The 12,536-nt window shown below is 41.7% G+C and overlaps 1 protein-coding gene across 4 annotated transcripts in view; it reads left to right on the forward strand.

Annotated features, from left to right (window-relative positions):
* CCDC88C (coiled-coil domain containing 88C) overlaps nucleotides 1-10,004 on the forward strand; it is a 100,194-nt gene extending 90,190 nt beyond the window's left edge. Inside the window, exons 26-31 of one of the 4 annotated variants that reach the window (XM_065636260.1) lie at nucleotides 2,743-2,925; nucleotides 3,332-3,400; nucleotides 4,192-4,260; nucleotides 5,025-5,323; nucleotides 6,301-6,516; nucleotides 7,721-10,004. In XM_065636260.1, coding sequence (XP_065492332.1) covers nucleotides 2,743-2,925; nucleotides 3,332-3,400; nucleotides 4,192-4,260; nucleotides 5,025-5,323; nucleotides 6,301-6,516; nucleotides 7,721-8,734 — 1,850 coding nt within the window. In that variant the 3' untranslated portion in view covers nucleotides 8,735-10,004. The remainder of the gene's footprint in view (nucleotides 1-2,742; nucleotides 2,926-3,331; nucleotides 3,401-4,191; nucleotides 4,261-5,024; nucleotides 5,324-6,300; nucleotides 6,517-7,720) is intronic. The other 3 variants (XM_065636262.1, XM_065636263.1, XM_065636261.1) reach the window with 3 other exon arrangements.
* Nucleotides 10,005-12,536: the final 2,532 nt, after the last annotated feature.

A 12,536-nucleotide genomic window follows, 5' to 3' on the forward strand; every position in this document is an offset into this window, starting at 1 on the left:
CTTTGTGATGTTGTATGAAAAATGCTTATGTTGGGATGATGAGCATCAGTATTAAAGCCTAAAAGGCATCTAGGAAACTTCAATATACTATTGCCAAGTAACATGCACTCTTAATTGATTTTTTTTCCTTTATTAAGTGAAAACATTTTGGGAGACCTAACAATGATTTCCTAATGGACTTGCTCATATTTTATGTATATGCATTAATCTATGTGTTAATCTGAATCACATTAACTATGATTGACTGCGTGTTAATCGATCCTCCAAATACGTGTTAGTCTTTGTTTAGCCTGTTTTGGTTTTACTGATTGTGTAGAGTTTAATCTGTTTTAAGACACTTTTAAGTTTTATTTACGAGGGGTTTTTTACTTTTTTTTCTTCTTCTTCTTTTTGGTATACCTGGGTGATAACAATTTAGCTGCGCAGCGCAAAAAGATTGCCTTTTTGAGAAGCAAAATCAAGGATAAAGAAAAGTCTCCTAAGTCTCCATCGAATCATCAGTCTGTCTCTAGCCGGCTGCGGTTCTGGTCTTCTTCCGACATCCCATCCTCTCCTAATGAACCTCTTTCTTTCCCGGAATTGGGATATTTCTAACACCTTCTCTTTAGCATTTATCTTCATTGGTTTCTGAAAATATTTTAAACAAACAAAAAAATCCTACGTGCCTTAAAAGAACACAGACCTTAGTAGAAACACTCAGCATGTCTTTAAAATATTCTAAATAAAAGCACAGATTAGTGAACACGGACTTAAGTTTTCCTGTAGAAGATGAATCACTATTGCACACTGTGGATCACTTCTTCAATGCAGCACATTTTAGGGGACCTCATGGCATACAGTTTGCGTATGTATATTGGCTGTGGTGCATGTTGTAAGTAAGTGAAGTTGCTATACGCTTTGATATTTTCTTGCAATCACCTACTTGCATCGTGTCCAGTTGAAGTGTTGAATTGATGTTGCTATGCTTTCTACAATGTTGTAGCTCTGCTAAAATACTAATATATAAGCAATCTCAAATCCTGGAGATTTTTCCAATGTTCTGTGCCACTAAGTGCTAAAAATGGCAGGTTCTTTAACATCTTTGTCTGCTTTTAAATAGTCTAGATTTGAATATAGAGTGGAAGCTACTGGGAAAATTATTCTCTGCAAAGTGGTTTGACGTTTGCATTCAAACCTGCTGTTTAGCAAGGTTTCACACTTCCAGCTATGAAAATTCATTTTGAATTGAGCTAAAGTTTCAGTTTCTGTAGCTTCTGTTTCAACAGATTTTTTTTTGAAGAAGAAGAAGAAGAGAGTAGATTTGTTTTCTTAAGACTGGGAATAACCTTCATCATGGATCCATTGCCCAAAATTCTTGTTGCCTCATAGTCACTTCTGAAATGAACATGTGGGTCCGTTCCCCTCTCTGTGTTATGGAAATGTGTGCAGCATGGGCAATATGCTACAGGAGCTCAGCAGAGGAGCCAAAAGCTCTCATCCCCCTTCTCGTTCTGAGCAGGGGTCCCGCGGTGGCACAGCCAAGGACACAGGCACAGCAGCTGCCCATTTTGGGATCCGTAGAGGATGTATGTCTCTGGGGCAGTTAATAATTCTGGCATTTGTGGAAGCTGTTAAGTGCATCTACAAAGTCAATTAGAAATATAGATTTGCATGGCAAGCTTTAGCCAGTAGTTGCCCCTGCAGGCATGCCATAAACTTCAGTTCTGAGCGAAAGTGCCAGCCCTGCGCTGCGGAGCCCACGCAGACTGTGGGAGAAAATGTCGTTTCTGAATTCAGCTTCCAGGAGTCATCTCAGACAATAGTAACTTGGCCCGTTTCTCTAATACAGCTTTGCTGCTGCTGTGCGCTTTGGACTAACTGTCTGTCTATTGTCTCTGCAAGTTGTTTATTTTGACCACTGCACTTGGCTGTGTTTTCAGTATTTAGTTACTATTAGTTAAGCAAGTAATCCATAGAAATAGAAAACTAGAATCTCGCATCTCATTAAAGGTGTTTCCTATAGTAAATTCTTTAAATTTTCTTCTATTTTTTGTGTGCCTTAAAGTGTTACGCTCACATTATGAGAAATGAATTAACCTACCTCATCACTAGGAAAGATGTCATCAGCCTTCAGAATCTAAATAATATTTTAGCAGGTAGTTTTTGTTTTTCTCATGCTAAGATTCCAGGAATTGCATTTAGAAATCATTACACCGGAGCATCATAAGAACAGCAGAGTTTTAACCTTGTAGAGATTGAGCTCTTACCGCAGCAAAGATCTAAACTTCAAAGCAATTAGGTTAGTGTGCAGATAATTTCCAAATCAGCATTTATTTCTCTTCGAGTAAGAGTGTGAGTTCTGTTGCACTTTCCATATGCTATTTTATTACTGAAGTGCTCATAAAATGTACCTGCAAGGAATAATGTTATAGAATTTCACACCTCACTTATCTTTTCTGCATTCACGTCTTTGCTCCTTTTCTTCCTTCCTTCATGGTAATTGTTGCATGTATAATATCAACCCTCCCACTGGCACTAAGCAGCCCTTGTCACTCCCACACTTTACAGAGAGCACACGATTGAAAAACTGGTGGCAGAAATTTCCTATCCAATACTGAACTGTTTATGGAAAAGCTTGCAAAACTAGCGCCTCTGTTGTGCGGTTTCTTTGTGCCTGCTTGTCATGTTTGTATGGGCAGATAAATACAAATCTCCTAATGCTATTTTTCATTGACTCTATTTATTTACTTCTCTCCTCCTCAGTGCTAATGGACCTAAAGCACAAGAGGAATTCCCACCACGGAGGCAGCAATGATAATGTTGAAATCTCAGCAGACTCTGCAACAAAACACTGCCGTGTGGAGCTGGGTGCCAGGACTTGCTCAACCTCAGCTATTCACCTGCACACTTCCACCCCCATCTCCAGGCTGCAGAGCAGGCCGAAAGGTGCGCGGTGCATTTGATATGCCAGCTGTCAGTACGAGTCAGGCTACTCCACAGTTCTTGCTTGGGTGAAACATGGCTTCTAGTGGCATCGAAGTACAAAAACAGAGTACTGGCTTTTTTCACTCCTATTTTATCTGCTTAATGGTTTAATTGATCAGATACAGGGTTTTCTTATTCTTGTAATGTCATCAGCTTGGCAGACCACATTTGGATGTTGGTTCTCCTGTGGTTCCCTGCCCAGTGGTTCACAGCAGTGGTTAGAAGACAGCTGCTCTTCCGGTGTTGGCTCTGTAAAACCCTTTTGGTCACCTCAGTTTTCTGCACTGCTAGAATGTGTTGGAGACTGACCTGAAGGATTAACCTTCCTGGGTTTATGATTGTCTTTTAAGTTTTCTGTTTTTTTCAGGCTATAATTCAGAAGATAATCTATGCGAACAGTCACCTGAGGTGGAGTTTGTGAGCACCAGACAGCACGGTAAGCTTGTGGCATATATGAATGCTCCTAAACCTCCACATGAAGACTGGTTGCGTTGCATCTACGTGAACTGTTGTGGTGCATTTTACTTAAATTAACATGATAAAATGAGATGTAATAACGCAAGACCATTTTGGGAATGTGGGTCAAAATACTTCTATTTTTCTATTGAGAAGCTTTTAATGGACATTTTCCTAAAATGAATTTTCAAAAACAGTGTTGACATTGTGATGAGTTGCCTTTCCCCAGCAACAGACCCATTAATGCAAGTCCTATAGATGTGTTGCTAATTTTTCTAGACAATGTTCAATTCTTTCCTTAAGGGAGTGGGTCAGCAATAAAAAAAATTCAGGGTAGGGGATGTGGGTCCACAGTGGCAACACTGATGCAGCAGCAGCGCTGCCTGCTTAGGGATTTGTGGAAGACTTAGTTTGCAGACTAGTTACCAGCTCCTTCCAAAGAAACAAACTAAGAAAGAGGCAGCAACTTATTGTTGAACTTCTTCAGTATTTACTTTGTTTATAGTTGCTGTAAAAGCAAAACTCGGAACATATTTCTGTGTGCAAAAAATAAGTGAGAAAAACAAGATTGATCCTGAACAACTTGACTGGAAAAATGTAAATGGTTTCTGCTCTGTGCAGACTTTGGCATCCTGTGTATATAATGTTAATGTTTTCAAAGTGACTTAGTTGCACAGGACCTATTTTCGGAAGGCAGACTGTAGCCAAGTCTTTTAGAGAATCAGAGGAACTTAAGATCTGTTTGTTCAATGCTTGTTTTGTGTTTTTCAGTGTCCAGGCCAAACAGTCTAGAGAGCAGTAGAAACGCTTCCAGCAGTAGTTCACCTCTCAATTTGAAAGGTAAAGCTTTTACAGCTGAGTTCTGAGAAAAAGGAAGTGAAATTCCATGAAACTGTGTCCAAAATGCTGGTTTCCTTTCAATTAAATTTGAAGACTGTTGTTTTGAAATAGTGATGATTATGCAATCTGGACATCGCTGTCTTGGGAATCAAAACTGCTGGCAAGAAGTATTTTTCCAAGACTGATTCTGGCAAGGGCTGGCTTTTAAGGCAGGCAGTCTGGTTTTGCTTCAGTCTGACTGGCATCGTATTGTAGGAAGTATCAGGCCACTCTTAGACTCCTTTTACAACAGGTCTCTGCTGTTTGTAATGTGTACACAGCTTGTGTATGGAATCAGTGTGCTCTGGAGATTTGCGTTTTCTGAAACTGTGTGTCCTTGAAGGACAGCGGGAGACCTGGCGCTGTGGAAAAATTCACTCTCTGCTTTCCCACTGACAGGTTCTGGCTCTCAGATCATACACAGCCAAGACTGGGAAATCTCCTAGGGGTAAAGAGGCCCCCTTACTATCTGTTATTCCTATTCTTTGGACACGTAGTTGTGCTGGTTTAACACAAGGGCTCAAAGTGTGTACTGTAAGACATTTAGTAGTACTGATTTTCCAAGTCGTGACTGCCTTGAGTTCTGCGGGAGAAGAAAGTAAGGTCAAAAATGCCACCTAGTCTGTGTGGGATTGGCCTTGGATGATAAAGTTCCTACCTCAGTGAGAAATCCACTGTAATGAGGCAAGAAGTGTTTCTTTAATGATATTTATGCTTCTCCTCAGGTTCCTTAGATCATGTCTATGGTAGAACTGAGAGCCTCAGCAGTGAAGATATGATGCCAAGCAGAGAGACACCAGCCTTGCTCCGAGACACCTACCCCATTCACTCTGCTTCTGCTGTCTTAAGCCCTAGCAGCAGGCATGAGTCCTCTCACAGGAATGGTTTGAACTCTTATGAGACACCTCTGAAGAGTGCTCCATCCCAGTCCTACACAGGCAGGCAACGCTCTGCCTCACCTGGCAGTGAGATGGTAACTTTGGAGGAGTTCTTGGAAGAGAGCAACAGGCTGTCCCCACCAAGCGTAAGTAAACAGAGCTAGATAGCCCATCTCAGATGTCAAAAAACTATTCAAAGCTGATTCAGGGGGATGAGGGCACAGGGAAACAAGGAAGGACAAAAAGATCCCTTTTCTTATGTGTGTGACTTGCAGAGAACTACCAAATCTTGCAAAATGAATTAAACAGTTCCAACAACTAAGGCAAGATGAACTTTCACACAGCACTCTGCTAATTTATTTTGATGTATCGGCTATGGCAAGCCAGGCAGATAATTCACTGCAAGTATGATGTATTGTGCTGCTGGGGCTTTTTAATATCAAAGTTTCTTATTTAATGTCAAAGTTTCTTACTATATAATTAGTTCTTATTTGTGAACTGATAAGTTTGCTTTATAAATTTGAGCTGTTAAATCTGTTATTAGAAATGAAACCTAACAGTACTTTTCAATTCAAGTGCAAAATCTGGAGCTGTTAGAATGATCTCCTGATCTGAAAATACCATCAGTACATTTAAAAGAAAATATTTTTCTTGCTGAAGGAAATTCTCGATGCTTTCCCCATGCTGTGTGTTTGGGTGCTGACTGGCACGATGCTGTTGGTTCAATGACTGCAAGAATTTGCTGCATGCTGAAGTGCTTTGTCAGAAAACAAATGTTTATTTTTTAGATGGCATTTCTGCTCAGACAGTAGTGAGGCAGTGCATTATTGAGCATGTTAATATCTTAAGAGCAATTCACCCATAGTGGAAGCGAACAGATGTTTGTTTCATGAATGCTTTGGTAACAGTATGGAAATCAACAGAGCTGTACTATTTTATGGCGTTAGTAAATTCTGCTCCTTGGCTTTTCAGAGCAATATTTAAGTATATCTCCTATTCCCACATTATCCTAAATACAATTCTTATCTTTTAGAGATGTTTAAAATTTGATTTTTTTTTTCCTCTGTAACTACCTGACCATGTCTCCATTTTCATTCTTTCTGTCATCCTTGTTCCTTTTCAGCGTCGGCGCAGTTTAAATGAGAGTGAAATGATTTCATTGCACCAATTTCTGTTAGAAGCTGATGTACTGTGTCCCTCTTGCTACTCCCTATGTCCTTCCCTCCATCAGGAACCTTCACAGTCACTCGAATCGGTCCTCAGTCATTCATGTCCCGACAGCGTGAGGCACAGAACAGGCAGGGGAAATAGGAGATCCGCCTCACTCTATATCCCCAGGGTATCCATTGTTTTTGCTATGAAGGCAACAGCTCCCAACTTACCACAGCTTTTGCTTAGCATATTAATACCTATAGAAGCATACTGTAACTCTTAGCTGTTATTTTAAAGGCTGACAGATCACTTGCATTAATTGCTCATAAAGTATTTCCAGTGCTTATTCATAAATGTGCATGTTTTTGAGGACTAGTCATTCTGTAATGGTGATGTGTGTAACAGCAGTTTAAAGTGAAGTTAAAAATAACTCTAACACTGTAATATTTAGTTGAGCATAGAAGTTTTCCTGCGACCCTCTTACCAGTGATGGTGTTCACTTCCAGCAAATGAGTTTTGTGACTGGAAGAAATGTTTGGAACGCTAGCGAAATGAATATATTAAGCTTTAGCATACTCCCTAGAGAAAATAACTAAATTCCATGAGCTCGTTTCAGCACGTTTTTTGTGAAAACAGCATGTCCTTTAACTATTCTGAGCATGCCTTGTACTAATAGTCCAATGGCAGCTGGTCAAATGTCACCATTTTTGGATTGTGCGGACCATCCCCAAGAAATATTCACTGCATATTTTCTTTTACTGCCAGGTTAATTGTCTGACTTGAAATTTACAAGTTTGTTGTGGGCAAGCAATAATTCCTCCTTTTTTTCGTACATTTCATTATATTATATACACAGCTTTTAACATGCGTAGTATATTGACTGGAGAGCTGAGGGAAATCCATGGAGCAACGAAACTTTCTTGTGCTGCTAGCACATCTCCCCAGGGTATTCTCTCCTGTTATATCCCCGAAGTTACAGCAGTGTTATCCAGATGAACTGTACTCTAGAAGCTGACAGACCGTCATTGATATCTGCTGATATCAGTGGCTGTCATTAGTATGATACTGATGTTACAGTGACTGATGTGAAAGGAAGTAAAAGAGCTGCTGCCCAGAAGCAAGTGAGGTGATTTTTTTTTATTTAAGACAATTAATCTGGCAAAGAAGGTTGTCATAATCTAATTATGATGAGCATGTTACTCCTTGATTTCAATTTATACCCATTGTGAACATTTATATCTTCTGTTCCCCACTTTAAATTTAAAATCTATAGCTGTATTTGGGTTGAATTTAAGTGGGAAAGAAGATAATCCAAACATGAAGCTCTGCATGATTCTTTAAACAAAAAAGTGCTGTCATTAATGTGGCATGTGCATATTTTCTCGCACCAGGACACCTCCACTAACAGAGATGATTTGCTCAGCGATTATTTTAGGAAAGCAAATGAGCCTTCAACTACTGGGAATCTGCTGTTTCAGCCATCCAGCAAGGAGGCTGCTAAGATGCCCACTAGTCTTCTTGCTTCAACTGTAAAGATGACCATCGCCAATGAAGAAGGAAGAGTGGCTAAGCCTGGAAATTACATGAAGCCAAACCTCCGACAAGTTGAACCTGAGCCTCTGGCAAATTCCCAGGGGTCCCTTAAGCTTTCTCACACGCCACAGCACCAGCCGGCCAGCGGGATGCGGCAGCTGGTGCAGCCTCAGCAGCCCGGCACTGCGAGCAGGAGGAGCACGTCGCTGAGCAGGGCCTTTAGCTTGGCCTCTGCAGATCTCCTCAGAGCCACGGGCCCGGAGAACTACAGGCAGGAGAGCCCTCAGAAGTCAGCAGCAGACCTGCGTGGGGGCAAGGATGCTGTCAGTCAGACTGCTAGGGTTTCTTCGCCAATGAGCGCCCAGGGAACCTTAAGAGAGAGACCACAGTCTGCAAAGGCGGCAGATTCCTTGCAAGGCGTTGATTCCCGCTGTCGGCAGTTCGACGCAAGGCGTCTTTCCTTGGCCTCGCCAAAAGATGAGAGGCCCCTCTCCTGCCATCAGTTCTCTGCCTCACCCACTGCATCCACCAGCAATCTGAACGTGCAGCAACAGGAGCGTGTGAGCCCTGGGCAGCACTACTCGCCCACACCCCACACTTCCTCTAAAGTCAAACCCAAGCCAGCCCCTCGTACTGGGGAGGTGGCCACTGTGGCCCCCACCAGAGCTGTTGCCAGCAGCACTGAGGGAAGTGTTTCCCTGGGACAAGGCCAGGGTGATGCCCTACTGACCAAGTGCCAGGGTAAGCTGCCAGAAGGCAGTGCTGGGACTGTGGAGGAGCCCATGAGAGGAAACAGCTCCAACAGTACTCCTGGGTCTCCGGATCCCCAGGGGGATCAGCAGACGGTTTGGTATGAGTATGGGTGCGTGTAACCTACAGATGCAGCTGGTAGTATGTGTGTTTGGCGTTGCTGACATCTGGGTAGTGTTTGTCTAGACACTGTGCCAGGTCTTAAAAGGCATCACCTGCATGTTGATCTGAGTGTTCCCTGGGTGCTCTTTTGTAGTTGGACAAAGTATGATTAACAGAAACAAGGAGAAAACCCCAGCCCTTCTTTTGACACTGTTGTGCCTAAAACAAAGTGGAAGCCTGACCTAATCCCACAGCAGTCTTGGCACCTGATCTGCACAGGTGCTGAGTATTCTTCACTCCAGGAGAGGCTTAGCAGGGTCCCCTGTCAATACTGCACTGTGCACCCCTCCTACCTGCATTAAAGAAGAGTTTCACAGGTCACATGTGTGCTGAACCCAGCCCTGCCATTGACATGTCACTTAACCACACTGAAAAGGTCACATAAAAGCCAAACTTTTCCCCCAAAGACAGAACCAGACATTTGCCTTAAGTAGCTTAAAGGGAAAACTAAAGAGCAAAAGTGTGTGGCTTTTAGCCACGGATCTTCTAAAATCGATTATTCTTGCCACAGCTACATATTATAGAGGTAACACATAGACTTCAAGGGTCACATCTCAACCTTCCCCTCTGGGGACTGTGTAAACACATAGGCCGGTGTGATTACCCACTGCCTTCACTACAGCTGCAGCTCAGTGGATCCTTGACTCTGCAAGCCAAGTGGTGCTGCATTTTGAAACTTGTTTTACCTTTTATACAAACACTGGAACTAATGCAGCCTTTCAGGGGAGATGCCATTTTAATTGCCAAGGTGGCATCTCATGTACAGAAGTGTCTTGTATGTATATAAGAAGCTCAAGTGTTGTATAGGAATGCTGTGTAAATTGTATTATTACATCCTTGTGTGCATGACAGCCCACATCCTAAGCAATATGTGGGATTTTGTCTTTTAGAAATCCTTGTTTATGTCTCCAAGAACTTTGCTCAGTATAGAAAGCAAAATAATTTTGTATACATGTGAAAGAAATGTACTCTTAAAAATCTATTTATGTGCAAAGAAGTTCCTTGTATGTTTCTGTCCAGAGTGTCATCAGCTGCATATGTATATATGATCAAATGTGTATCTTTAATTCTATTTCATGTTTGTAAAGCTGTTTTTCTTGCAATAGATCAAATCCTTTAAAAAACAAAACAAAAACCGATGCACAGACAAACTTGTTTTGCTGGTTCTGATTTAATCTAGTAAAAGCTAAAACTGATTCAGATGAGGATGTTTTTGTTATCTAGTATGTAGTAATCCTATTCTGGAAACTACAGAATTGTTTATAATAAAGATTAAAATAAAATAGATGGATGTTGTACTTTTTTTTTCCTCGGGGGAAAAAGAAGAAAACATGATTCATGGTGCTGGATGGAGATGGGTCTGCAATAGCTCATAAGCCTCAGTATTGGTTTGCATCTCTGTGTGTCAGACTTGCATTTGTTTTTATAATGTTGCCACAAAAGGCGTATCAGAAATCTTTTCATTTGATTGTAACCTTCTTACTGGAGACTTCAGGAAGATTGATCATGCAAATTAAGTTGACTTCCAGGTCACTGTAGAATCAGACTATTGGATTTTTATGCTTCTCTGACCACTTCAGACAGTGCCAAGCACGCTGTCAGTTTCGACCAAGATTGCATTTTGTACAATCTGTTTCATGCTTAATTCTCAGGATGCCTTACAAAAGTGAGAAATTATTAGTCTTTGAACAAGAAGAGAATGACAAAAGGAGCTTTCTGCGTTCTCTGCTGTTTTACTTGCAAATCATAGTTTTGCAACAATTTAAAAATCATGTGCTAAACAGTAATCTTAGAACATACTGAGTCATTTTGGTAAACTGAAATTCCTTTTCCAGAAGTTCCCTCTCAACATTGGTTCTTGGCCACATCACTAAAGTTGGGTGTTTCTCCCTTGTTTCAGCTCCTTTTTGGAGGATGTGCTCAGTTGCCCTGCGGGCTGGACTGCTGAGGAACTCATCTGTGAGTTGTTGCTTACTGTAGATCTGCTTTTGCTAGAACTACCTGCCCAGTAACTTACACCTTAGTGTAATTTTCTGAGTTATTTACTATTATTTACTTAGTTGTTGTGAGTTAGAATAAAAATGTACTTAATACTTGTATAGTACCTTTCAGCTATGGGATAATTTTAAATACAGATGTTGCAACAGCTATCGAAGCGCACAATGCTGTGGTGCTTGGGTCCTCCTGAGAACATTAAGGAGAATTTTGGTATAGGTACCTGTCCTGCCATGACAGGTACAGTCATTTAGGAGCCTGCTCAATTAATTCATTGTTTTCAACTATTCTTTGATAGCTGTGGAGGATCCCAGGTCGGCGCACATCATCAGGTAAGAACAAGGCCTGCCCGCAGCTGAGGTGCTGCTGCTCTTCACCTTTCTGGGGTGCCCAGAGCAGTCATTGGTGGGATAAATGGGTGTTCCTGTGTGTCAGACGTAACATGGGAGAGAAGTCAATTGTGTTTAGAGAAAGTAATTGGCAAGTCCTCTCACCTTTGTGCCAACGCAGCTGGGCAAGTAGTGCCACCGGCTCGCGTGAGGCGGCGGGAGCTGCCAGGAGAGGTTTTTCTGTGAGGGGAAATGTGGAGGGTACAGAGCTGCCAGACCATTTCAGGCTTCTTGATTCCTTCCAAGAAGAAAGAGGGAACTGTGATGAAACAGCGGCTGTTTCAGTTTGCACAGCTTTGAAGGCTACTGAGGCCCATGGTGTGTAGGCCGGCAGCTGGGAGTGCCGCAGCAAGCCGGGGAGCTGCCGGCTGTGGCCATGCCCCGGTGCGTGAGGAGCACCAGGGGTAATCTGTTAAAGGACAGATTTTTGAAGGGGATCCCATCCCAAGACACAGCTAAGTAGCCGATGGGTTTCTGAGAAAGCCCGGGGCTGTGCCTTTGGGAACTCCCGCTCCTTGCAGCATGCTCCAAGTCTGAAGTCATTGGAGCTGTTTAACCCGAGGAAACAAATTTTGCTTAAAATTGCATGCACTCCATGATGATGATATTTACTTGAGGTAAAAGAGAGCTACTGTGGAAATCGCTACTAGGGAGTTGCATGCTCTACATTGACAGAGCATCTCCTTACCAAGAAATCTGAAGCCCAGGTCTTCTACAGAGACACTGTATCATGGAAACCTTTTCCTATTAGATATTATTCAGCTGTTCCTCGAACTTGGGAGCTGATTGTGTAGTGAACAGACATTTTCTCATTTCAGTTAATTGAGTTCAGAACATAAAATCTCCAAAAAAGAATTAAAACCAGAATTTACTATTTTTTCTTTCTGTAATGAGGGAAGTTCCAGGTGTGAGTGCATTGTAAAAATGACTAGCACTTAGATTAGAATAATGACACATCAAGGAATGCCATGTGGTTGGAAATTATTTTGACCATCCAGATGTTTGGGAGCATATTAGAAGTTCAGCCAAAGGTAAATGGCTTTAAGACAGAACATGGAAGAAATGCTCCAGAAATCTTGAATTCATGTGAAATGACTACAACCTGGATGTTAAATGGATATAAAAATATTAATACTTTTGTTGTTGTTGTTAAACATGAACCCAGCTGTGCTGAGAGCGTTTGAATTGTGGGTTTGCCTTTTTAGATGAAAGAGGGGGGAAAAAAACCAAATCACTTGTGGTAAGCTTCACAAAAAAAAAAATTATCCTAACTGTTGATTCTCTACCCATCAGTCATGGAATATCAGATCCTGGTAGCACTGGAGATGTTGAAGGCAAGGTGGAAAACTTAGGAATGTTTTTACAACTCCCCAGTACC

This window comes from Caloenas nicobarica, chromosome 5 (genome assembly GCF_036013445.1).
Source record: "Caloenas nicobarica isolate bCalNic1 chromosome 5, bCalNic1.hap1, whole genome shotgun sequence".
NCBI classification, from domain to species: domain Eukaryota; kingdom Metazoa; phylum Chordata; class Aves; order Columbiformes; family Columbidae; genus Caloenas; species Caloenas nicobarica.